Here is a 25,128-nt window from a genome sequence, read left to right as displayed (position 1 = left end):
TATGAACAGACACTTCTCAAAAGAAGACATTTATGCAGCCAACAAACATATGAAAAAAAGCTCATCATCACTGGTCATTAGAGAAATGCAAATCAAAAGCACAATGAGATACCATCTCACACCAGTTAGAATGGTGATCATTAAAAAGTCAGGAAACAACAGGTGCTGGAGAGGATGTGGAGAAATAGGAATGCTTTTACACTGTTGGTAGGAGTGTAAATTAGTTCAACCATTGTGGAAGACAGTGTGGCGATTCCTCAAGGATCTAGACCAGAAATACCATTTGACCCAGCAATCCCATTACTGGGTATATACCCAAAGGATTATAAATCATTCTACTATAAAGACACGCGCACATGTATGTTTATTGCAGCACTATTCACAATAGCAAAGACTTGGAACCAACCCAAATGTCCATCAGTGATAGACTGGATGAAGAAAATGTGGCACATATATACCATGGAATACTATGCAGCCAAAAAAAGAATGAGTTCATGTCCTTTGCAGGGACATGGATGAAGCTGGAAACCATCATCCTCAGCAAACTAACACAGGACAGAAAACTAAACACCACATGTTGTCACTCACAAGTGGGAGTTGAACAATAAGAACGCATGGACACAGGGAAGGGAACATCACACACCGGGGCCTGTTGGGGGGTTGGGGGCTTGGGAACGGACAGCATTAGGAGAAAAACCTAATGTAGATGATGGGTTGATGGGTGCAGCAAACCACCATGGCACGTGTATACCTATGTAACAAACCTGCATGTTCTGCACATGTATCCCAGAACTTGAAGTATAAAGAGAAAGTTCAAAAAATATATATAAAGGCATTTTAATATGAAAAAATAAAAAGCTCAAAAAACCTTTTATTTTAGATTCAAGGGATACATATGTAGGTTTGTTACATGGGTATATTGCATATTGCTGAGGTTTAGGATACAAATGATCCTGTCACCCAGATAGTGAGCATAGCACACAATAGTTTTTCGACCCTTGCCCCCTTTCCGTCTTCCCTCCTCTAGACATCCTCAGTGTCTGTCGTTGCCATCTTTATGTCCATGAGCACCCAACATTTAGCTCCCACTTATAAGTGAGAAAATGCAGTATTTGGTTTTCAAGGACAGTGTTTGAAAGCTGTTTGTATAAATTCTAGCAAAATAGAAAGTAAAAGTACCTGTCAAGCAGGACAAGAATGTGGTCAAAATACAGAAATGCAAGTTGCATTTTCAGAGTAATATCTCTCTGTGGATAAAACTATGCAAACCATTAAAATTGATACTTGAGTAAACACAGAGTATAGCTACAAAAAACATTTTTACCTTTGCTAAAAATGGGTCACATAAATCATTACCATTATCAAACATTTAGTGGATCCTAATGTTGTAAAATGGAGAAGGTGGAGAGTTTCACATTGATTATTATAATATATAAGTATTTGAAAAGAGCCATTCTGTTAAAAGGGGAATCTAGAGTTATTTATTTTGCTATTTAGCCTCCCTATCTATGCATTAGCCATGTACAGGGAGAATTTATGGAACTCCTGGAAAAATTGATACATGATAATTACCTGTGCCTAATTTAGTACAGGCATTAATATGAGCAAGACAGCCAAACTATTTCATAATTGAAGAGTATCTCTTAGGAAATGAAAATTTAATTTTCTTCTGCTGCCACATTCAATTTCTCAGTGGACAGGACCTGGAGGCCACATTTTCTAGTGAATATGGTTGAATTAGAATGTATACTATTTAGTAAGCATTCATTTAGAATTCTGTTAATATACTCCTAAATAACTTTGCATCTTCACAGAATTGGAGCATTTGGAAGCATTGCACTTAATTCATGGATTTAATAAGAGAAGCATTAACACTGTACTGAATTTCTCATTTTATCAAAAGGAATTCTGCATAAAATGCAAGAAAAAATACAAAATTAATTGTGAAAGGTCATTAGATGAGGGTTAACGTGGACTAAATGTTTTGTAAGTTTAGGCCTGATTTACATAGTAATTTAAATTTAATCATTCATGTTCAAAAGTAAATTGTTCTTTGGAATTAAGGTACATTGTTTACATATTTAGTATATAAATGTCAATTATCATACATAACAAAAAAACTCTTGGCAGGTATTCATTAACTACCTCTCCTTAAGAATAGACTTATAATGGAATATTTCTACATATATGTATTATCATGGAAACTTATGCATGCTAAATATCTTAGCCAAAAAGATTTGGGTTATGATTGCCTTGACTTTTGTATGCAGACAAGAAAATATGTGGCTATATATAGCCATATGCAGAAAATTGAAACTGGATCCCTTCCTTACACCTTATACAAAAGTTAACTCAAGATGGATTAAAGACTTAAATGTAAAACCAAAAACTATAATAACCCTAGAAGAAAACCTAGGCAATACCATTCAGGACATAGACACAGGCAAAGATTTCATGACAAAAACATCAAAAGCAATTGCAACAAAAGCAAAACTTAATAAATGGGATTTAATTAAATTAAAGAGCTTCTGCACAGCAAAAGAAACTATCATCAGAGTGAACAGAAAACCTACAGAAAGGGAGGAAATTTTTCCAATCTATCCACCTGACAAAGGTCTAATATCCAGAATCTACAAGGAACTTAAACAAATTTACAAGGAGTAAACAATCGCATTAAAAAGTAGGCAAATGGCATGAACAACACGTCTCAAAAGAAGACATTTATTCAGCCAACAAACATGAAAAACAGCTCAACATCACTGATCATTAGAGAAATTCAAATCAAAACCACAGTGAGATACCATCTCACGCCAGTCAGAATGGCAATTATTAAAAAGTCAAGAAACAACAGATGCTGGCAAGGCTCTGGAGAAAAAGGAACGTTTTTACACTGTTGGTGGAAATGTAAATTAGTTCAACCATTGTGGAAGACAGTGAATCCTCAAAGATCTAGAACCAGAAATACCATTTGACCCAGCAATCCCATTACTGGGTATATACCCAAAGGAATATAAATCATTCTATTATAAAGATACATGCACACATATGTTCATTGCAGCACTATTCACAATAGCAAAGACATGGAATCAACCCAAAATGCCATGCCCATCAAGGACAGACCAGATTAAAAAAATGTTGTACATATACATCATGGAATACTATGCAGCTATAAAAAGGAATGAGATCATGCCCTTTGCAGGGACATGGATGGAGCTGGGAGCTATTATCTTCAGCAAACTGACACAGGAACAGAAAACCAAACATTGCATGTTCTCACTCATAAGTGGGAGCTGAACAATTAGAACACATGGACACAGGGAGGGGACCAACACACATTGGGGCCTGTCAGGGTGTTGTGGGGAGGGAGAGCATCAGGATAAATAGCTAATGCATACGAGGCTTAATACCTAGGTGATGAGTTGATAGGTGCAGCAAACCACCATGGCACACGCTTACCTGTGTAACAAACCTGCACATTCTGCACATATATACAAGAACTTAAAATAAAATAAAATATATAAAATAGAAAATATATGGCTACATATTATTTATAGTTATATATTATGAATATATAACATGACGTGCTATATAATAAATTATGACATAACATAATATTCCATATTATGAATATATTATAAAACATAATTTTCCAGGCAAAAACTCCATAGTTCCAAATAGATCTCCTTCACTTACATAACAAACTATCAGCTAAGTTTTTAGAAACATTGATATTTACATAAAATGTAATCCTTAAATGATAATTCCTAAAATTAGAATAAATATGAATGGGTTAATCAGTTATTAATAATTCATCTTTAATACCAATAACTTATTTATCACCTTAATGCTCACAGTAATTAATCATACTTGAACAATTTTCTTAATATGGAATGTGTTTTAACTGTACTTTCACATACATACATACATACATATATATTTAGTCTCTTTTTATTGATGTCTTGTTTTTGAGACTAAAATTTATATAGTATGCTAATAAACATGTTCTACGTGTTTACTGGCCTAGTTCTCCTACTAGGTTTTAAGGTATTCAAGGATAGAATAAACATTTTCAGTTCAGTTTCATTTTGCAAACACTTACTGTGTTCTTTCTATAAGAAGGAAAACTGGCTCTACCCTAGAACTTACAGAAAGGAAACTAGCCCTACAAAAAGGTAATGTTATTATGGGATGGTAACAAGTAATAACAGAAATAAGTGAAGCAAAAATGAGGGTAACTTGCTCCAGGTAGTTCATGGGAGGCTTCAGAGAAGAACTGGTTCTAGAGGTGTACCCTAAAGGCTAAGCAACACTATCTTGGGAAAGAAATATGAGGAGGGCAGTTTAGGCCAATGCAAACACATAAGTGGAGATTCAGAGACATGAAAAGAGCATGTTGTATGTGGCATAATCACAAGCACATGGACAGAACATGCTACAACATGCTTGATGTGGTGAGTGGCCAGAAATGGGGTTGAGAAGGGGATGGCATTCAGGACATTAAAGGCATTGTGCGCATCTTATTCTTTTAGCCACAGGGAGAATTTTGAGCAGAGTTGCATCTTCCTGCTAATTTATGGTTGCATCTCAGCACCTAGCACAGTGACTTGTTTGCAGTTCTTCTAGCAATGTCAGAGATTGTTTCCTCTCCAGTCATAATCAATCTTAAGTGTTAATAAAATACAGAAGACTGTCAATGCAAATGATATTCAGACAAAATAGATAAATTTTCTAAAACAAAGACAAGAACATTGAATTATATCTGAAACTAGGTCTTGATGAATAGCACCGAATGAACCAATAAGTGAGCATGTGTCTACGGGAAGGACCACATGAGTATGAAAGAAATGACTATGAAAGAATACTAAAAAGAAGAAAATCAAAGAAGAAGGAGAAGGAGAAAAAGAAGGAGAAGAAAGAGAAGGAGAAGAACAAGAATAAGAAGAGAGTGGCACAAGAATTATAATTTGAAAGCAGTTCCAAGAGTTTTTCTGGGTCAGATTTTCATTGATAGCCCATCGTCCATGCTGTGGGAGGGGTGACACAGGAACCTCATACCTGGGCAGGTATACTTCTACTTTTTGCTTCTTCACAGAGTTTGCCCATTCTTCAATCAGCTGTGTTTTGACTAATGGCTCCAGAGTAGCAAGAGGAACTTCCTGTCTGGACAGCACCAGCATCATGCTTATTTCATCTCCTTCGTATGGTATTTCTAGGACTTGGTAGATACCACCAGCTTCATTGGAGCCATCACTAAATTCCCCTAAAAAAAAAAAGGCCATAAAATACGCATATCAAACCTTAAAAAAAGCTGGGGGCGAGGGATGAAAGACTACATATTTGGTACAGTGCACACTGCTCCAGTACTTGTGCAACAAAATCTCACAGATCACCACTAAAGAAGTTTTCCATGTAACCAAAAACACCTGTTCCCCAAAAGTATTGAAATAAAATCTAAAAAAATGAAAATAAATCAAAAGGTTTACATTTGTTATATATCTTTCTTCCCAAATAGTATATAGAATATAAAGAAATTAAGCATCTGATAAAAAGCAGGTTTATTTGAAAATAGGCCCTAAAATTCAAATAAGTTCACAGCCCTGTATAATTTATTTTATTTTAGAATCCACAGAATTATTTCACATTTGTAATAACATGTATTCAAGACTTGCTTTTTATTTTTAAATGAGATAATTCAATATATCTAAGGTGTAGCATTAGAAACAACAAAAAGCCCTGGTTAGAAAAATAAAGCCTTGGCTCCAAGTTGACTGTAAAGCACATTGATCAATATTCACCTGATTTTTAAGAAGGGAAAATCTGACCATTTATTACCTGGCACTTTATTATCACAAAAACTACAAGTTTAAAAGCAAAGTTTGCAGAGTCAAAATGAAATCTAAGCATTGTATAATATTCAGCTATTATATTTGTGAATATTGATATCTCCAAATCAGGTAATTAGGTAAATGAGGTAATCGGCTTTGTGCTCTATGAACTTAGCAAATTATTACAAGTCAATATAGTGGATAAGAAAGACTAATACCCTAAACTTCTGAAGAGTCCAATAAAACATCTTTGAAAATAATGCCAAAGATATTGAATTACATTAAAAATTACAGGCTCTCAACAAATTAAAGTATAAACAAACAATTATGTTTGGCCATACATACACATGTCTAAAATCAAATTTTTTAAAAAAGTCCTTGTATGAGAAGAACGTTTGTAATTTAAAAAGTGGTACAGAGCCCAAATCAAGCGCTTCGTGGGACATATGGTTCACTAAAACCCATCCTAAACCCAATGAGTTTTTGGAGTAAATCAGAACATTCTCACACAATGTCAGGTATTTTCAGACGAATAAAGCTACTCTGCAGGTGTGGTCGACTTATGAATTTGAAAATACACTGGAAACCGTCAATGAATATAAGATTCACTCAGAAGCTAATTAGAGGGTTTTTAAAATGGAGCCAAAAAAATTGAATTGTAGCCCGAATTAGACTGACAAGGAGTTTGAGTAATGAATACTTCATGTTTTTCTTAGAAATGTGTTGATATTCTGCAAGAAGAGAGAAATAAAAGCAAAAAATGTCTTACCATAATAAAATTCTCCTTGTTGATACATCATCGGAATTTGGACTTCACTTTCATCATCTTTAGTGAAAGAAAAGGTTCTAGTATTTTCAGGCCTAAACTGTGACTTCCAATTCCCCTTGAAATAGACAGCATTGATGAGGGCCAGATAAGTGGCAGCATCAAAATCCCTTGGGGATACCAAATCTTTCACCAGATCTATTTAGGAAAAAATGAATAGATAAAAATTCATGTTAAACTGGAAGATTAAGGGGGACCAGAAGATTTTCAAACCACCATCTGATAGAGTGGTCCAGAGAAACTGTACACCAAATTTACAATGAAAATAAAAAGTATCTTACTTTCAAAGGGAAAAGAGTTACACACACACACACACACACACACACACACACACACACACACAATATATAAAAGCAATTAAGGGCATTCAAAACACCCATATCACCTGAAATAGTACTAGTAGCTTCTTGATACACAAACTACAGAACCACATACAATATGAGCTTAGACTTAATCACTTTCTAGTTGCAATGATGCATGTAAAACTCTTAACATAGAGTAAACACTCAGTAAATGCTTCAAAGTTTATTCTGTTTTTTGTTTGTTTGTTTTACAAACAGTCTCTCTGTGTCACCTAGGCTGGAGTGCAGTGGTATGATCTCTGCTCACTGCAAACTCAGTCTCCTGGGTTCAGTGATTCTCATGCCTCAGCCTCCTGAATAGCTGGGATTATAGGTGTGTGCCACCACACCTGGCTAATTTCTATATTTTTAGAAGAGATGGGGTCTTACCATGTCAGCCAGGCTAGTCACGAACTCCTAGCCTCAAGTGATCCACTCCACTTGGCCTCCCAGAGTGCTGGGATTATAGGCATGAGCCACCGCGCCCAGCCCTAAGTTTATTCTTGAACAATGTACACGATTAAATTATCAATTTCAAATTCTTCCCTGTGTATATTGGACATCATTCTGCCAATATACCAGTTGCTTTTGGGTAGGTGAAAACAGATGAATGAAAGCCAGCTTAAATCATGATGCATTAGTGTTTATCATCTGAAATATTCCTTTCCAAATCTATTTTAAAAGATATTGGGTCTTTGCTGTTTGCTAAATGTGTCTAAAGGAGTTTGAAAACAAATGGGTTTTAATAGTTGAATCTACTTCATATGGATTATCACCCTTGATTTATTCTTTGAATATTAAAAGACTACATTTAAGTTTCTTTTATTGTAACCTTTTTTTAATCTCATAGATAAAAAACATAAGACAAAAATTTGCTCTGTATTCTCTCATTGTATTAATCATGGTGCTTCTTAAGGTAAAAGATGCCTACATCTTGGAGATTAAGGGATATTGAGTATCTGCTCCGGGTTATTTTTGTTGCTGTTCCAATGTAAAGTTAAAGATTAACGTGATTTGGGTAGCTTTGAAAATATGGCTTCATTTAATGAACAGCTATAAAAACTTACTTTTAATTTAGTCTCAATTTTTGGACTGTGATTTCAATTATTTTGCTGGTAAAATTGGAAAATAAAATGCTAAAATATGAAACATTTGGAAACCCTAAATACATTTGAAAAATATAAAATAGCAATAAAATTTCGAATGAATGCATCTCATTCTAATTCCTCTCCATTTTGGGGGGCTTAAAATAAGCTGCTCTTTTGAAAATGAATCATATACAAATGTTTTAAATTACCAGTGAAGTTCTTTGGTTCAAAAGCCAACAAACATGTATAAACTCTGATTTTTAACTCTTTTTTACTCTATTTTAATGACATTGTTATGAGAGCCAACTGCCATTCTATCTAGTAACTAATTTATTAAATAGGACAGGCAAAATTCCATAAAGTGGTTAAGATTACAGAGGAAACTCATCAATCAGAGTGCAGATTTCAGATTATCACTGCCAAATTCTATATATGCCAAAAGATTTAACTTCTTTCTCAAATGTTCATTCATAACAATGTTTCTCAAATAGACCATAATCTATACAAAATAATTATTAGATACCCAACTAAATGCTCTCAAACATTCAAAATGCAAAAGGAGCAAGGAGGAAATACTTTCAGAAGTTAAAGACAGTTAAAACTAAGCTACTAGAGGAAGAAAGGAACCAAGTGACATACTGTTTGTGTTATTCTCCACCCACTTATTGATGTAGTTGGCCACGGCTACATTTTGACTGAAGTCCACATGATTCACTTCCGCATTAAAATATTTTTTCATCATTTGTAAAAACTCCTCATTGACATGAAATCCATTTTGCACAAACAAGGAATTGGCAATTTTCATCACATACTGGCTCTCTTTAGCAGTTACCATGTTAGAAAACTCCTTCAAGAAAGAAAATTCTTCACCTGAAAGATGAGAAAGGATAAGTTTATTTGTAGAACAAACACAGTGAAATGTCAAGGAGAGTGGAGGAGCATTAAAGCACAGCAAGGGAGATGAACCGAACAGGCACCCAGGGGAAAAGTGCCAGGCTTTCCCCCACATTGATATGGTCCAATACTTGTACTATTTCTAGATGTTCAAATTAACGTTTTGCAAGTTAATATCAACTACTGATATTATTTTTTATTTCATTGCTATTTTGCTACAATCTATAGAGACTGTTTTCTTTCAAATTACTAGGTTACTTTGATGAAATTAAACTTCTTTTATACTGTTAGAAAAAAGTACCTAGTTTCACTGGTACCAAAACAGAGATATAGATCAATGGAACAGAACAGAGCCCTCAGAAATAATGCCGCATATCTACAACTATCTGATCTTTGACAAACCTGACGAAAACAAGCAATGGAGAAAGGATTCCCTATTTAATAAATGGTGCTGGGAAAACTGGCTAGCCATATGTAGAAAGCTGAAACTGGATCCCTTCCTTGCACCTTATACAAAAATTAATTCAAGACGGATTAAAGACTTAAATGTTAGACCTAAAACCATAAAAACCCTAGAAGAAAACCTAGGCAATACCATTCAGGACATAGGCGTGGGCAAGGACTTCATGTCTAAAACACCAAAAGCAATGGTAACAAAAGCCAAAATTGACAAATGGGATCTAATTAAACTAAAGAGCTTCTGCGCAGCAAAAGAAACTACCATCAGAGTGAACAGGCAACCTACAAAATGGGAGAAAATGTTCGCAACCTACTCATCTGACAAAGGGCTAATATCCAGAATCTACAATGAACTCAAACAAACTTACAAGAAAAAAACAACCCCATCAAAAAGTGGGCGAAGGACATGAACAGACACTTCTCAAAAGAAGACATTTATGCAGCCAAAAGACACATGAAAAAATGCTCATCATCACTGGCCATCAGAGAAATGCAAATCAAAACCACAATGAGATACCATCTCGCACCAGTTAGAATGGCCATCATTCAAAAGTCAGGAAACAACAGGTGCTGGAGAGGATGTGGAGAAATAGGAACACTTTTACACTGTTGGTGGGACTGTAAACTAGTTCAACCATTGTGGAAGTCAGTGTGGTGATTCCTCAGGGATCTAGAACTAGATATACCATTTGACCCAGCCATCCCATTACTGGGTATATACCCAAAGGATTATAAATCATGCTGCTATAAAGACACATGCACACGTATGTTTATTGCGGCACTATTCACAACAGCAAAGACTTGGAACCAACCCAAATGTCCAAAAACGATAGACTGGATTAAGAAAATGTGGCACATATACACCATGGAATACTATGCACACATAAAAAATGATGAGTTCATGTCCTTTGTAGGGACATGGATGAAACTGGAAACCATCATTCTCAGTAAACTATCGCAAGGACAAAAAACCAAACACCGCATGTTCTCACTCATAGGTGGGAATTGAACAATGAGACCACATGGATACAGGAAGGGGAACATCACAATCCGGGGACTGTTGTGGGGTGGGGGGAGGGGGGAAGGACAGCATTAGGAGATATACCTAATGCTAAATGACGAGTTAATGGGTGTAGCACACCAACATGGCGTATGTATACATATGTAACAAACCTGCACATTGTGCACATGTACCCTAAAACTTAAAGTATAGTAATAATAATAATAAAAAGAAAAAAATACCTAGTTTAAAATTCAAGATCATCCTTTACATTTTACTCAGTAGATCTTTTAATTTTAAAACTAGAAAAGCCATTAGAAATAGTTTTAATTTTTAACCTTTTAATGAGCTACTTCACATGTATATCAGAGCATTAAAATAGAAATCAAACATCATGTCAAAGTGATTACAAAATACCATTAGGCTAGAAATTTCCCCCAATACATAGAATTTTTATAAGATAATACTTCAAAAAAAATCTTGGATGCTATTTAAACAAGAGGATACTGCTGATTTTAAACAAAAATTTCTGATATTCTTAGCAAACCATGCTGTCTTTCTTTGTAGTACTCATCATATTTGTAATTTCTCATTTATTTGTGTGATAAATATGTGCCTCTCCCTCTACATTGAAAACTCCAGAATAATGTTTGCTTTTTTTAATCACAATGAGTTTATGTAAATCATAATAATTTTTAAAAGATGTAATTTCCTTAGATTAATTCAGCCAGAAATGGAACCAGGAATTAACAGATTTCTTGGGTTTCCTAATCCTTCTAGCCATACCATTTCGATGAGATTATTTTTTACCTTGTGTAAATATTGCTGTGTCTGGAATAAGAATACAACATAACTGAGTCAAAGTCAAATTCAAAAGTCTTGAGAAATCAAACCTGATCTCTCTTACCATTTTTCAGGCTGTCATATCCCATTGAGTGGCGGATTTCTTTCTGGGTAGACCCTTGGGCCCCAAGTTCCATCATTCCCATTGCAAGAGCAATACTCAATGGAGAGAAGAGAATATTTTCATCTTCACCAGTGGCTCTAAGACGATTATACATATTCACTGACAAGTCAGCAATGGCTTCCTCAGGGAAAGTGGCCCCTGTAGCCATACTTTGCAGAACCAGCAAAGAGAAGAGTCCAAGGAAAGCCATATTGTAATAGTTTGAAGCCTAAAAAAAAATAATTTACATATTAATTATTAGTTATTTCTATAACAAAAAGTATCATGGAAGGATATGTTGGGAGGTTCTACTTTTAAAAAGTCAATTAATAGTCAAATGAACAAATAACACTACAAAGTCCTGAGGACTCTCCCAGGAACAAGATACCATGGTCCTCACCTTCATGGGCTTAAGAGTATGTATAGTTACTTACACAACACGTAATTACAAGTCATGTTTGGTGAAACTAATTTATCAGTTTTTCATAGCCTCGCCAAATACAGTTTGATCATGACTTTGAATGGACTTACTCTAGCTTCCACTAAACTACATAGGTCTAGGACAAGTATAATAAAAACCAAAAGATATTTGCAGGGCTTAAGATGAACTAGCACCGCTATGCATTTGAAAATCTCACTTCACCCATTTATAAAGTAAATGCACCTTGCAGCTGGGTTACCAACTGGTGAGCAGAGATCAGACATATACCTGCCTCAAATCCCAGTTTATTCATTCCAGGTTGCAGAGCCCACAGGAAGTGGTAACCCAGAGAAGGAGCAGACTCAGCACATCTTTGTGTGATTGTTCCTCACATATTGGTTCCTAGGAGGCTGCTTCTCTCCCAGTGACAATCTTTGGGCAGGGAGGAACCCCCTACCAAAGTTGAGAATGAGGCTGAATTCTCGCTACAACACAGTCCATTTATATTCAGGCTTATGTTACCATTTCAGCTTACACCAAACAAACTGGTGCTTCTATTTAAATTAATATTTCTAATTATCAAGCTCATCAGGTTCTTGAACCAAATTGAAGGGCATCAAGGCCACATTCTCTCTTGGAGGAAAAAACACCATCAGTGCCCAGATATCTCTGAATAATATCTCTGCTTCTTGGCATGCCAGTGTTCCAGAAGCCCTGTCTTCCCACAAACAGCCTGACTTGAGCACACTGGGGACACGATTTCCTCTTGCCTTCGTATTCTCCCATTTTTGTCACTGCAGGCATTTGGAAAGCTAAACTGTTTATTCATACAATTAAGTAACTTGTTGTTGATCATTTAAAAAAATCACTAAAACAACATGTAAAGTGATATTGAGCAAATGCATTTGGAAAATTGTATTTTAATTATGGTCGAGCATTAATAGTCTCCGTTACTCAATTAACAGAGTACATACACATTTAACTGAAGAGCAGAGTGATTCCAACAGGCTTATGAATTAGAAGATCCTAATCAGTCCTGTAACATTTATTTGTAACTCAAATTTCAGAGAACTGCCTGGTGACTTTGTAAGTCCTTCACATTTTCATGTTAGAAGCATCCGTTTTTTTGTCTGAAAAGTTCCAAAGTCCTCTGCCCTCACCCCTTCACCCTCCTGCATTTTTATGCAAGTTTAAATAGTTATTGCTTGTTTAGGAAGGTAAGTCTCAGCCTCTTTGTAAATATGAACTCTCACCACCTCCATTGCTAATGGGATGACAGCTAATGGGAGATGGAGTGCACTGCTGCGGGGCAGGCTCTGTCACTCATGCAGCATTAGGATAAAGCCAGGTGCCAAGAGCACAGCAGCCCTACCAGTCTACTGATTTCAGCCACCTTTGGGGGGCTGCCGCTGCTTTGGCATTCTTACTTCCTTTTGTACTCCAGAGAATTCCAGGAAAAGGCAGAAGCTTTACTTGTGGTGATGCATGCGATATGTTTAAACAAACCTACTGTACTGCAAGTTGTATAAAAGTATAGCACAATTACATACAATACACAATACTTGATAATGATAATAAATGACTGTGTTACTGGTTTACGTATTTACTATACCATACTTCTTATCATTAAAAAAAATAATAACTATTATATAGCCTCAGGCAGATCCTTCAGGAGGTATTCCAGAAGAAGGCATTGTTATCACAGATGACAGCTCCATGGGTGTTACTGCCCCTGAAGACCATCTAGTGGGATAAGATGTAGAGGTGGAAGACAGCGATGTTTATTATCCTGATCATGTGCAGGCCTGGGCGAATATGTGTATTTGTGTCTTAGCTTTTAACAAAAATGTTTAAAAAGTAAAAATATAAAAATAAAAAGTAGAAAATTAGAAAAAAAGCTTATAGAATAAGGATATAAAGAAAGAAAATGCTTTTGTACAGCTGTACGATGTGTCTGTGTTTTAAGTGTCGTTACACACACACACTTACTCAACACAGCTTGCAAGGTTAGAAGTTCTTTGGGTAAGTGAGTGAGTAAGAGGTAAGTGAATGTGAAGCCTAGGATATTGCTGTACACTACTGGAGCCAGACGTGGTGGCATTACAAAATGGTCAAAAAGTTTTTTAAACATTTAAAACTTTATAAAGTATAAAACTTACAGTAAGTGAAGGTTAATTTATTATTGAAGAAAGAAAGGCATTTTTAATAAATTTAGTATAGCCAAAGTATACAGTGTTTATAAATTCTACGGTAACATACAGTAATGTTCTAAGCATCACATTCACTGACCACTCATTCACCGATTTACCCAGAAAACTTCTACCCATGCAAGCTCCATTCATGGTAAGTGTCCTTTACAGGTACATCATATTTTATCTTCTCCAAGTCTTTTTCTTTTTTTCGAGACGGAGTCTCCCTCTGTCGCCCAGGCTGGAGTGCAGTGGCGCGATCTCGGCTCACTGCAACCTCCGCCTCCCGGGTTCACGCCTTTCTCCTGCCTCAGCCTCCCAAGTAGCTGGGACTACAGGCGCCCGCCACAACGCCTGGCTAATTTTTTTTTTGTATTTTTAGTAGAGATGGGGTTTCACCATGTTGGCCAGACTGGTCTCGAACTCCTGACCTCAAGTGATCCGCCCGCCTTGGCCTCCCAAAGTGCTGGGATTACAGGCGTGAGCCACTGCGCCTGGCCTATCTTCTCCAAGTCTTATATCTTGTCCCATTTATCCAAGGACTGGAAAGGCAGGTTATAGTGTATTTTACTATTCCTTTTCTATGTTTAGATACACAAATACCACTGTGTTACAACTGCCTACCATATTCAGTACAGTAACATACTGTACAAGTTTGTAGCCGAGGAGCTACGTAATACCATATAGCCCAGGTGTGTAGTAGGCTATGCTATCTAGGTTTGTGTAAGTATACTCGGTGATGTTGCCACAAGAGTGAAATTGCCTAATGACTCATTTGTTCAAATATATCTCTGTCATTATGCAATGAATAAGTGTGTAAGACCAAGCAATTAAATTTACTGTATGACACTTGCATCTGTCAGTCAATAACACAACTATTTGGAAACCACTGCATTTAACATGAATATCATATTTTAGGCTAAGAAAAATATTGTATTTGTATAAAACAAAATCCAACCTATTACCAATTAGCATTCCATAAAACAAGGCAAAATCTACTATGATCACAGGCATTTTTGTTTACAAATGAACGCACCATGAGATGATAATAATAATAGTTAACATTTGTTGAATACTTATAACAACTATCTTATTTAAACTTTGCAATCACCTTATAAGTACAGACACTTATTATCTCCATTTTATTAATGGAAATGCAGGCTTCCAGAGGTTAGGAACTTGCCCAAGGTCATACAGGAAGTGCTAGAGCCAGGATTAGAGCCCAAGCCATCTTTACAGGGCTTTACCTAACCTAACCTGGCTAAACTAACCTGGCTCTCCAGTCCTTGGATCAGTGGGACAATATATAAGATGGAGAACAAAGACTTGGATGTAAGTCCCGTTGGCGATCATGCTGTTTGACCCTCAGCAAGTCACATGAATTCTCTCAGCCCTAGCATCCTCATTAATGAAATAAAGGTATTAATCCCCACTCTGCAAAATTATTAAGGAAATAAATAAGAGAGAGTGTGCAAAGCACTCTTTTTTTTGAGACACAGTCTCGCTCTGTTGCCAGGCTGGAGTGCAGTGGTGAGATCTCGGCTCACTGCAACCTCCACCTCCCAAGTTCAAGCGATTCTCCTGCCTCTGCCTCCCAAGTAGCTGAGACTACTACAGGCGCATGCCACCACGCCCAGCTAATTTTTGTATTTTTAGTGGAGACGGGGTTTCACCATGTTGGCCAGGATGGTCTCGATCTCTTGACCTCATGATCCACCCGCTTCGGCCTCCCAAAGTGCTGGGATTACAGGTGTGAGCCACCATGCCTGGCGTGAAGCACTCATTTTAAGCCACAAGTTATTCTAACAGACGACATTATGAAAAAATGTTTCCTAGGTATCTATATTTTTAAAGTTAAACAATAGGCCAGAGAACCAAAATGAGTATTTTTATCATTGATATGGTTTCGCTATGTCCCCAGCCAAAATCTCATCTTGAATTGTAATCCCCATAATCCCCAATCTGGTGAAGCGCAGGACCAGGTGGAGGTAATTAGATCATGAGGGCAGCTTCCCCATTGCTGTTCTCATAATAGTGAGTGAGTTTCATAAGATCTGATGGTTTTATAAGCGTCTGTCATTTCCCATGCTTGCACTCTCTCCATCCTGCCACCCTGTGAAGAAGGTGCCTGCTTCTTCTTTGCCTTCCACCATGATTGTAAGTCTCCTGAGGCCTCCCTAGCAATGTGGAACTGTGAGTCAATTAAACCTCCTTCCTTTATAAATTACCCAGTCTCGGGTATTTCTTCATAGCCGTGTGAGAACGGACTAATACAATCATCTCTGTTGCCCATCTAATGTAGCACCATTAGCCATTTATTCAGCCAAGACTGATAGAGTCCTTGAGGATAACCATGAGGTTATCAAAATTTATAAGGACAGGCTCTTGTCCTCAAGGAACTCACGTTATTTGCAAGAGTGTACAATTAATATGACAGTGGCTCTTTAAGAAAATAGATCTTTTTAAGAATGAGAAGAATAAATCATCCCTGCAGGAAAATACACGCACATGGATAGCAGAAAATTATATCCACTGGCCAGAATATTCACTGACCTCAGGTTAAAAACCTCTGGTTTACAGAGGTTACAGATGGTCAGATAGAAAAAAAGCAATGTTAGATGGACCGGCAGCTCTGCAGGTTTTTCTTACTGGGGAAAACGGGATGTCAAAACCACAGATGTATCTTTGGGCTTCTGGACTCCTGGAAAGAGCTCCCATTATGTTTGTGGGAGAGGGCTCTGCCAGGGCAGTGGGCAGCAGGCCACTTATGACACATTCTGCCAAGAAATTTGGACCATGTGGCTGTGAATTGTTGGAGCAGGCCTTGTCAGGGAACTCTTTCAGAGAGCTGAAAGAACTCTGCTCTGGAAACACACGTGTCTATCCACAGTTAAGTGATCTTTCTTCCTTTTGAAGGCAAGATGTCCAGCTTGCAAGCAAAATTACCTCTGCTAGCCTACTCTAGCCTCTCTGCTGCTGGTTGCTGGCTCCCTCCTTTGCCTCTGCTGCCTCTGACTTCTCCTGAATGTTGGGTGGTTATTTTTAGTTTCTAGGTTTTTGGCTGGGTGGGGGCTGGAAGGAGTGGTTTCCTTGTTCTACATTTTTTTTTTTTTTTTTTATTATACTTTAGGGTTTTAGGGTACATGTGCACAATGTGCAGGTTTGTTACATATGTATCCATGTGCCATGTTGATTTCCTGCACCCATTAACTCGTCATTTAGCATTAGGTGTATCTCCTAATGCTGTCCCTCCCCCCTCCCCCCACCCCACAACAGTCCCCGGAGCGTGATGTTCCCCTTCCTGTGTCCATGAGTTCTCATTGTTCAATTCCCACCTATGAGTGAGAACATGCGGTGTTTGGTTTTTTGTCCTTGCGATAGTTTACTGAGAATGATGTTTTCCAGTTTCATCCATGTCCCTACAAAGGACACGAACTCATCCTTTTTTATGGCTGCATAGTATTCCATGGTGTATATGTGCCACATTTTCTTATGTTGATATTCTCCACAGATGTAGTCCTGGCCCTTCTCTCTTCTTGGTAGTACACTTCTCATGCCCACTGGTGAACTCTCAAAACAAAGATACTTCAAGTATTATATCTATTAAGATTATTCCTAAATAAGTAAAATTATAGCTCTGGCTTCATTTTTATCTTAATTTTTGATATGCATTGGTAATTGTTCTTGGGATATTTATTCGTTGATGCCTGCCAGCAGTTTGAATTCAAGGAGGCCTAAACAGGACTCCTTATCTGATCAAATCTACTCTTTTTTCTTTCAACGTCAAAGCATTTGACTCCCCTCCATCTCTTTTTCCCTCATGGTCAATTCATTGTCAAACACTCATTCCATGTTGCACCCTCGCACCTCTCCTGTTGATCATCCCATGGCCATTCCCATGGCCACAATGACAGTTCTTCCTCTCAGTGCATCTCAAGGACTATACCAACGGTTCTGGTTCCCAGCCACTCTCTAAAAAACTGCTGGTTATTGGCCTCTTCAATCCAACGTATGCTGAGCCTCCAGATCAATTGTCTTGATACTCCTTATGACCAGGCTATTCCTATGTTTACAAAACCTCAGGAGTTCTCTCATACCTGTAGACCAAAGCCCAAAATCTTTAGTCCTGAATATAACACAGCCTTTGTACTGTGACGCAGCATAACTTTCTACTTACTACTCCTTCATGGATCCTGTAACTCTAGCCAGACTCCGTTTTGCATCAGATACACCAGAATTTTCCTCTCCTGTTACTGGCTTGTGTAGTTCTCTTTCTGAAACTAATCTAGCCCAAGTTCCATATGTTCAAATCCAAAGCACTTCTCCAGGTTCTGTTCTATTTTCGTCGCCTTCATGAATACCCACTTGATTCTTCAATTAAAACAGCAACTTCCTCCCTCCTTTGAAATCCTGGCAAGTTTTTACCTCTACCTCTCCAATAGCACATACCACTGCTTCCTTCTGTTACAGGTAATTTCGTACATGGATCATCTCTTGTCCTAAGCTTTTTGAGGACACAAATGGAAGGATATTCATCTTTGTATATCTTAGGATAATCAGAATGAGCACCTAATTAATTACACATAGTAGGTGCCAAATAAATATTAAATTAATATAGTGTGACATGTAAAGGCCCATAATGCTGTACCAGAAGGAACAGCAAGAGTAGTTGTCACTTCTAAATTATTAAGGCTAATCTACTTTGAGCCCAGGGGTAGTAGCTCAATTTTTTCTTCTCTTTGAAAAAGTGTTTCCATCTTTACAGCCCGACAAAGTGGTATTGTCACCAATGACTGGACACATAATATAACAACAAGTACACTACCTCGAACAATCGCAGAAGGTGGTACCAAAACATTACAATATTAACATTAGTCTACAAAATGCCAGGGCCCTACTATTACTCATAATAATCAATACATTCTCAAATGAGTTACTCTCACATAGATAATTACATTGGAGATTTATTATTTTTCTAGCTACTCTGTAAAATGCCTTTACATAAAAACAACAAGAGGCTGCAGTACCAGAATAGTAGTAGATAGTGCTATGGTAGTAGAAAAGGTAGAAGTAGGTTAGCTATGAATAAATTGCTGTTAATTCTTGCATTTCTCTCCTTTGTTACCAGTGGTAGAGTAAGTTGCATATAAGTGCATACGTGTATACTACTTTAGAAAACACTTCATTAAAACAAGTAAGGGAACTAAATCTTCTTGTAATTGAGGTATGATGAATCACAAAACTGAAAGTCCGCATTATAAAAAAAGATAGTGTTTTTCAACTTCCCTGGTAGTTCATCTAATTTATAAGGGATTGATTATTCATAAATGCATCTTTTTTATAACCCAATTATTTTAAAATTATAAAAAATGGTTTCATAATTGTGAGTTGAGAAAAAGAGAGAGGTGTCCTTTGGTAGCTGAGAAAAATGCTTGAGGGAGGCCCTTTCTCCAGTAAAAAAAAAAAAAAAAAGCCACAAGAAATAACTAGGGAGAGATGCCTAACAAAAAGAACACTGTATTAGAAGTTCCCTGCCTGTTAGTTCTCAGACTTTTGTATGTAAAGGACTAGTAATTCCTTTAATTGAAAGAACCTACATAGGGCTACTAAATTTTTGTTCTACTAATATATTGGGGTGGCGGCAGAAAAATTTACAAAAATAATGCCTCTTTTAATCATACAAAATAAAGAATACATCAATCACATAAAAAATGAATATTTCAACATGAAAATAAAACAATCCCTTGAAGTGGATATTTTTGAATTCATAAAAATTCACTACTTTGTTTTTTTCATTTTGCCACAGACTGGTGAAAACTTTATCATAGGTGTTTGGAAAACTGGGAGTTTGGAAACCATTGCTTTAACTTTGGTTAATACTAGCTACCTTGGTGAAAGTTGGAATAAGTTAAAGTTTCCAGGCCTGTGTTTCCTGATTTGCTAAGAGAAAGGCACGGTTAGATCAGCAGCAATGAAGCTAGGAACTTTGTCAAAAAAACTTGTCAAAAAAACAGGGGGTCACACTTTGTGAAACAATCTGTATTTTAGAAATCTGTCATTTTGCAAATTCCTCATGTATAGTGTTCCTTCCCTTTCCTAATTCTAATAAATCTTATAATCAATGTCCAAAGAAATCAGCTGATCATCATACAGACAATTATGTGTCAGAGCTGTCATTTCCTGTGCATGTGCCATAGCCTAGACAAGTGTGTGCTTTAAGCTGTTTGTTTATCCTTGTTCCCTCAGTTGAATTGTTTCCATTGGTCCTGCCTCTCACAGTAGTTTTCCTTAAACTTGGATGTGGGCTTGTCCTCAATAGTACTGTACTGTGATGGCAGAACTGAACAGAAAAAGTACTGTGTATGCAGAAGAGAATGAAGAGCACCAGAGGATGTAAATTTACTGTAAGTGATGCAAATATTCATCACTCAAGAAATGAACCAAGTGATTCTCTTGTAAAATAACAATTAAATGTTTTACAGAGGACCCAAGAATAGAAAACACATGCAAGTAGATAAATCTGTGCAAGTTAATAAATCTTTTGGCCTTGGGTTATCCAAAAGGATTGTCTGTTGGATGCCAACCAGCACAGTTAAAGGCAGAAGGATTTGTCAGTCTTACAGAATAGATCACAGTGTTTTCAAAGCTAGGAAAAGTGAATAACCCGTGAATGCTATGCTGAGGACAACTGCTTAGGTGGTAAGCTATCAAAACCTTCCTTACAACTTTCAAAATTAGCTGCGTAACCTCAGGTATATAATTAAATTGGAGTGTGTAGAGAGAGTAGGAGTATGGGGTGGATTATGTAGAAAATATCCCAGTATTCTTTGAAATGCTTTAAGATTACATTTTCAATCACAAAGCTGCTAAAAAGGTTTCAATCAGGAAATGCACTATGAAAGTATCATGTCATATGCATGATAAATGATGGACAAAGTGATTCAGAAGAATGTTAAAAAGGTTTAAACTGTTGTTTACTGAGGGAATAATATGTCATAGTATAAATATACTCTGTTTTTTAAAGAAGTATATATTTTTTCCTTTTCAAATTTTCTTTCTCCTCCAAAAAACCGTTACTAAATTGAGATGTCTCTTCAAGCCAATGGGCCAGAATCTATGAAATGAGGGACTACAAAGAGACTTAATTCTGTAATACTATCCATGAAATTATGATATAAATGATTTAATCCTTTCTCCTTTTTCTCTTTCTTTTGCCTCTCCCTCTAGCTACCCAGCTCATTGTGACCCTTCCCATACCTCTTAACTTGGAGTTTGTAATAGGAGACATGTTTTTTTTTTTTTTTTTCTGTACTATTGAATCAAACAAAAGGGAAATCTCCTCAGATATCTCTCAAATAAGGTGAACTTGAGAAAATGGCCAGGTACATCAAAAGGGCATAACCATGGAGAGAGTAATATATGAAGAGTTAATTTACCAGAAAAAAAATTATGAAAGACTTGGGAATGGGCCAAGATGATTACTGGATGTCTTCAGTGAAAACTAGGTATTATCGAAAACATACATTTCTAGGTTATCTGACTCTATGGGTTTTGAAGTTTTCTTTGAACAATTTTACAACTCTCTGTATTGTAGAAAACTGGTCATGAGACAAATGATTCTAGTCCATAATAATGCACAACATACAGGTATAGTGGAATGCAATTGATTATTGCCCTGTGGATATTGGCCAGTTTGCATCTATTAACCAAATGTATTTTCGTATTTCTGAAGGCTTATATATTCATTTGCTTTTTGGATCCTTTCCTGAATCGGTTCTAATAGCTTACTGGCTATCTCATTAATTATTGAGCTAAAAAAATCTTTGATATGTGTTCATTTTGCATTTGTATGAGAGTCAAGATTATAACCTTCTTAAAAATAATTACCCTTTAATTGGTTTAAAAAATTTTTTAAGCTAGAAATTTTTCTTTTAAAAATATGTATTTTCATAGAATAATCCAATAATTAGACTAGGAAGGTACTGGAATATTAGCCTTTTCTTAATTACTAAACATTCCTTAATCATTGCTTGAATTTGTACTGTATCAGTGATAGCCCAAAATGATTTGGTAGAACTCTGTAGCTTGGAATTACTGATCACAGAGCAACTAGCACTGACCTGGCTGTGCTACGTTGAAATTGCCTTTGCAAAGATTATAGTAGCAGGATAAATCTAACACAGCTGATATCATCTTGCTTCTAACCTCACAAGCTATCTGTCCTTGCTCATTCCTGGGCATAGGCCAAGCTAACTATGAGAGGAATTTAGCTTATGGTTTAACTTTAAAGAAATGATGATAATAGTCTCTTCCCCAAACTAACTCTTTTCTTGTTTGGGAACTGAAACTGCCTTCCTAAAACTATTGAAAGTCCACAAGTTTAGAATTATGGTAAGGGTCTGAATTCCGCCAGCCTATAATCATAGTTAACTGATAATCAGCCATTGTTCTCTAGCTTGCTTACTGCTCAGGAATCATGTAGCCAGAGGTCACAAGATTTGGAACTTTCCTAATTGCTGCTATAAATCACATCACTATTATCAAAATCTAAGACTTGTCTTTGAGGTATTTTTCAGACTTTTTAATACAGGTGGACCAACTGATGCCACCCAGATCAGTGACTCACACAAAGGAACGGACTCAACTGGTCCTGTGATCCCCACCCAGACACTGACTCAGCTTCCAAAGACAGTTTGAATCTCCTATGATTTCATCCCCAACCAACCAGCAAAACCCATTTCCTAGCCCCTGCCCACCAAATTATCTTTACAAACCATAGCCTTTGTGATCTCAGGAAGGCAAATTTGAGAAATATCTCCCATTCTACTGCTCAGCTGCTTTGTGATACTTAAATTCTTTCTCTGCTGCAACAGTGTTGTCTTAGTGCATTGGCTTTATCTGTGCAGCAGGAAAGAAGAACCCATTGGGCTGTAACACAGGTCTAAAATTCTTGGTTATTTTACATGCATCCAAGAGTACAGTAGGACCTGATGACCTGCTCATTTGGGGACTAACAAGTTGTCTTAGTCTCTTTTCTGTTGCTATAATAGAATAACCACAGACTGGGTAATTTATAAAGAAAAGAAGTTTATTTGGCAAATGATTCTGAATGCTGGGAAGTCCAAGAGCATGGCACCAGCATCAGATGAGGGTCATCCCATTGTGGAAGGCTGAAAGGTAAAAAGGCAAGAGAATATGAGAGTGAGCAGTATGGAGAGGAAAAGGAGGCCAAACTCCTACAATAACCAGCCTGCTCCCATGATAACAGCATTAATCCATTCATGAGGGCAGAGCCCTCATACCCCAATCACTTCCAAAGCCCCACCTCTTAACATTGTTACAGCAGCAATCAAGTTTCCAACACATAAACTTTTGGAGGGCACATTCAAACTGTAACACAATCTAGCCCTAGAAATGTTTGGAAACAACTAAGAGAATATGTAGTGCCAACACTCCCTAGAATTTCTAAAGTAATTTCTTATATATTTAATATATTAAATTTGAATTCCTCAGCATTGAGAGAAGGGTGGTTGAAATGAAGATGAACTGTGACTCAGAAGAGAAGACTCCCTTTCTTTAGCAGTGTTTGAGACTTCCAAAAAGCTTTTGGGCTTTCCCTAGGTGCTTCCCTGGACCACAACATCACCTGTGTAGTGGGAGACAGAGGGTTTTAACCTCCAAGAATATTTCACAACTACAATAACCTCCCGTGAAACTGTTTTGACTCAATAAATAAATGCTGAATAAATAAATCTCTGGCCAATCCTCTTCCCATCTTAGGTAATAAGAAATTTTTAAAATTAAAAGCTAAAATACTTGAATATTTTGTGTCCTTTTAGAAGTTAAGATAATGTCAATAAAGAAAAAAATACTCATGACATTGTCAAAGATGATAAGGAGGACTGATCAAGAGGGACTACTGCAGTGGGGGTTTTGCAGTAGTAGAGAGAGATCGGGTTTAACTCCAAATACCAGGACAAGTGGGAATTTATAGCCAAGGAGCAGAGTGGATGTCAGTGAATGGAAAATTAGTAAGAGGAAAGATCAGGAATAAGGGGGCCCGTACCTAAACTGACCTGACAGGATTCCTGGTGAAGGCAGGCCAGAGTGATAAGATATGGAGGATGATGGGGGTAGGATGGGCAAGATGAGGAATTTTATCATATATCAAGACTAGGGGATTCTCGCTATACTGACTCAGCAAGATTCTTACTAAAACTGGACCAAGTAGGTCAAGGACAGAGTCCAAGGTCAGGGCCTAGTTGAGAAGACAGTTCAGAGGAGTCTGACTCAAGTCCAGTCAAGGAGATAGTCTTTGCCAGTGTTGTCTAATAGAACTTTCTGTGCTGACAGAAATACTACATATGTGTGCTTCTCCAGTGAGACAGCCAACAGCCACTTTTGGCTATTGAGTTCTTGCAATTTGACTAGTGAAATCAAGGAACTTAACTTTTAATTTGATTAATCAAATAGTCACATGTGGCTAGTGCTTACTGCATTAAACAGTGCAGACACAGCTAGAAGTAGGCTAAACAGATCAACTTTTCCTAACATTGGTTCTTGACCAAAGAGCCCGTAATTCAAGTGTTTAAAACAAAAGCAGAGAAAAATTAGTAGCATTAATCCCACAAAACATGTGTCCTTAGCTAAGATATTTTTATTTAAAAACAAATTCCCTTTCTTCAGGAGATCTCAAACGATAAAGAGGCTCCATTTGGAATTCCAAAGGCTTTTGGTTAAAAGCCTGGGGAAAGCAAAATCAATCAATGCCAACAAAACCCAGTGCGCTGGCAGGTCCCCAGCCCTCCTGGAAATAAGATTTGGGCTTTCCATAAAATGTAATGAATAATTCTCTTTGGCATAATTGGGGAGAATTTGTACTTGCCAATGAATGACTTCCTTTGGATTAATGTCAGGAGAGCTAAACAAGTGACACACAAGCCCTAAGACAAAAATCAGCAAGTAGTTTCAGAGAGACGGGTAAAAAGTCATCATCAATCAAGACTGCATGTGGCCCAAGGCCATTGTGGAACGAAGCCAGGCATTAATGGTCTTAACTTACCCATTAATGCTTTAAGAAATCCCTACTGTTTGATCTCTTCCCTAGACAGTGGGCTTGCCTGTTTACAAGACTGTGGA

The 25,128-nt window shown here is 37.0% G+C and overlaps 1 protein-coding gene across 2 annotated transcripts in view; it reads right to left on the bottom strand.

The window, feature by feature from the left end:
• The window catches only part of SERPINI1 (serpin family I member 1), an 89,705-nt gene that overhangs the window by 24,043 nt on the left and 40,534 nt on the right, over positions 1-25,128 (bottom strand). For both annotated transcript variants that reach the window (XM_063620438.1, XM_063620439.1), the window contains exons 2-5: positions 11,341-11,608; positions 8,720-8,950; positions 6,595-6,789; positions 5,056-5,260 (exon numbers count right to left, since the gene is read on the bottom strand). In XM_063620438.1, the coding sequence (XP_063476508.1) occupies positions 5,056-5,260; positions 6,595-6,789; positions 8,720-8,950; positions 11,341-11,590 (881 nt within the window). In that variant the 5' untranslated portion in view covers positions 11,591-11,608. The remainder of the gene's footprint in view (positions 1-5,055; positions 5,261-6,594; positions 6,790-8,719; positions 8,951-11,340; positions 11,609-25,128) is intronic.

The sequence above is a fragment of the Symphalangus syndactylus genome, chromosome 17 (assembly GCF_028878055.3).
Source record: "Symphalangus syndactylus isolate Jambi chromosome 17, NHGRI_mSymSyn1-v2.1_pri, whole genome shotgun sequence".
NCBI lineage: Eukaryota > Metazoa > Chordata > Mammalia > Primates > Hylobatidae > Symphalangus > Symphalangus syndactylus.
The sequence above is the reverse complement of the archived record's forward strand: the minus strand, read 5'-3'. Positions and strand labels throughout refer to the sequence as shown.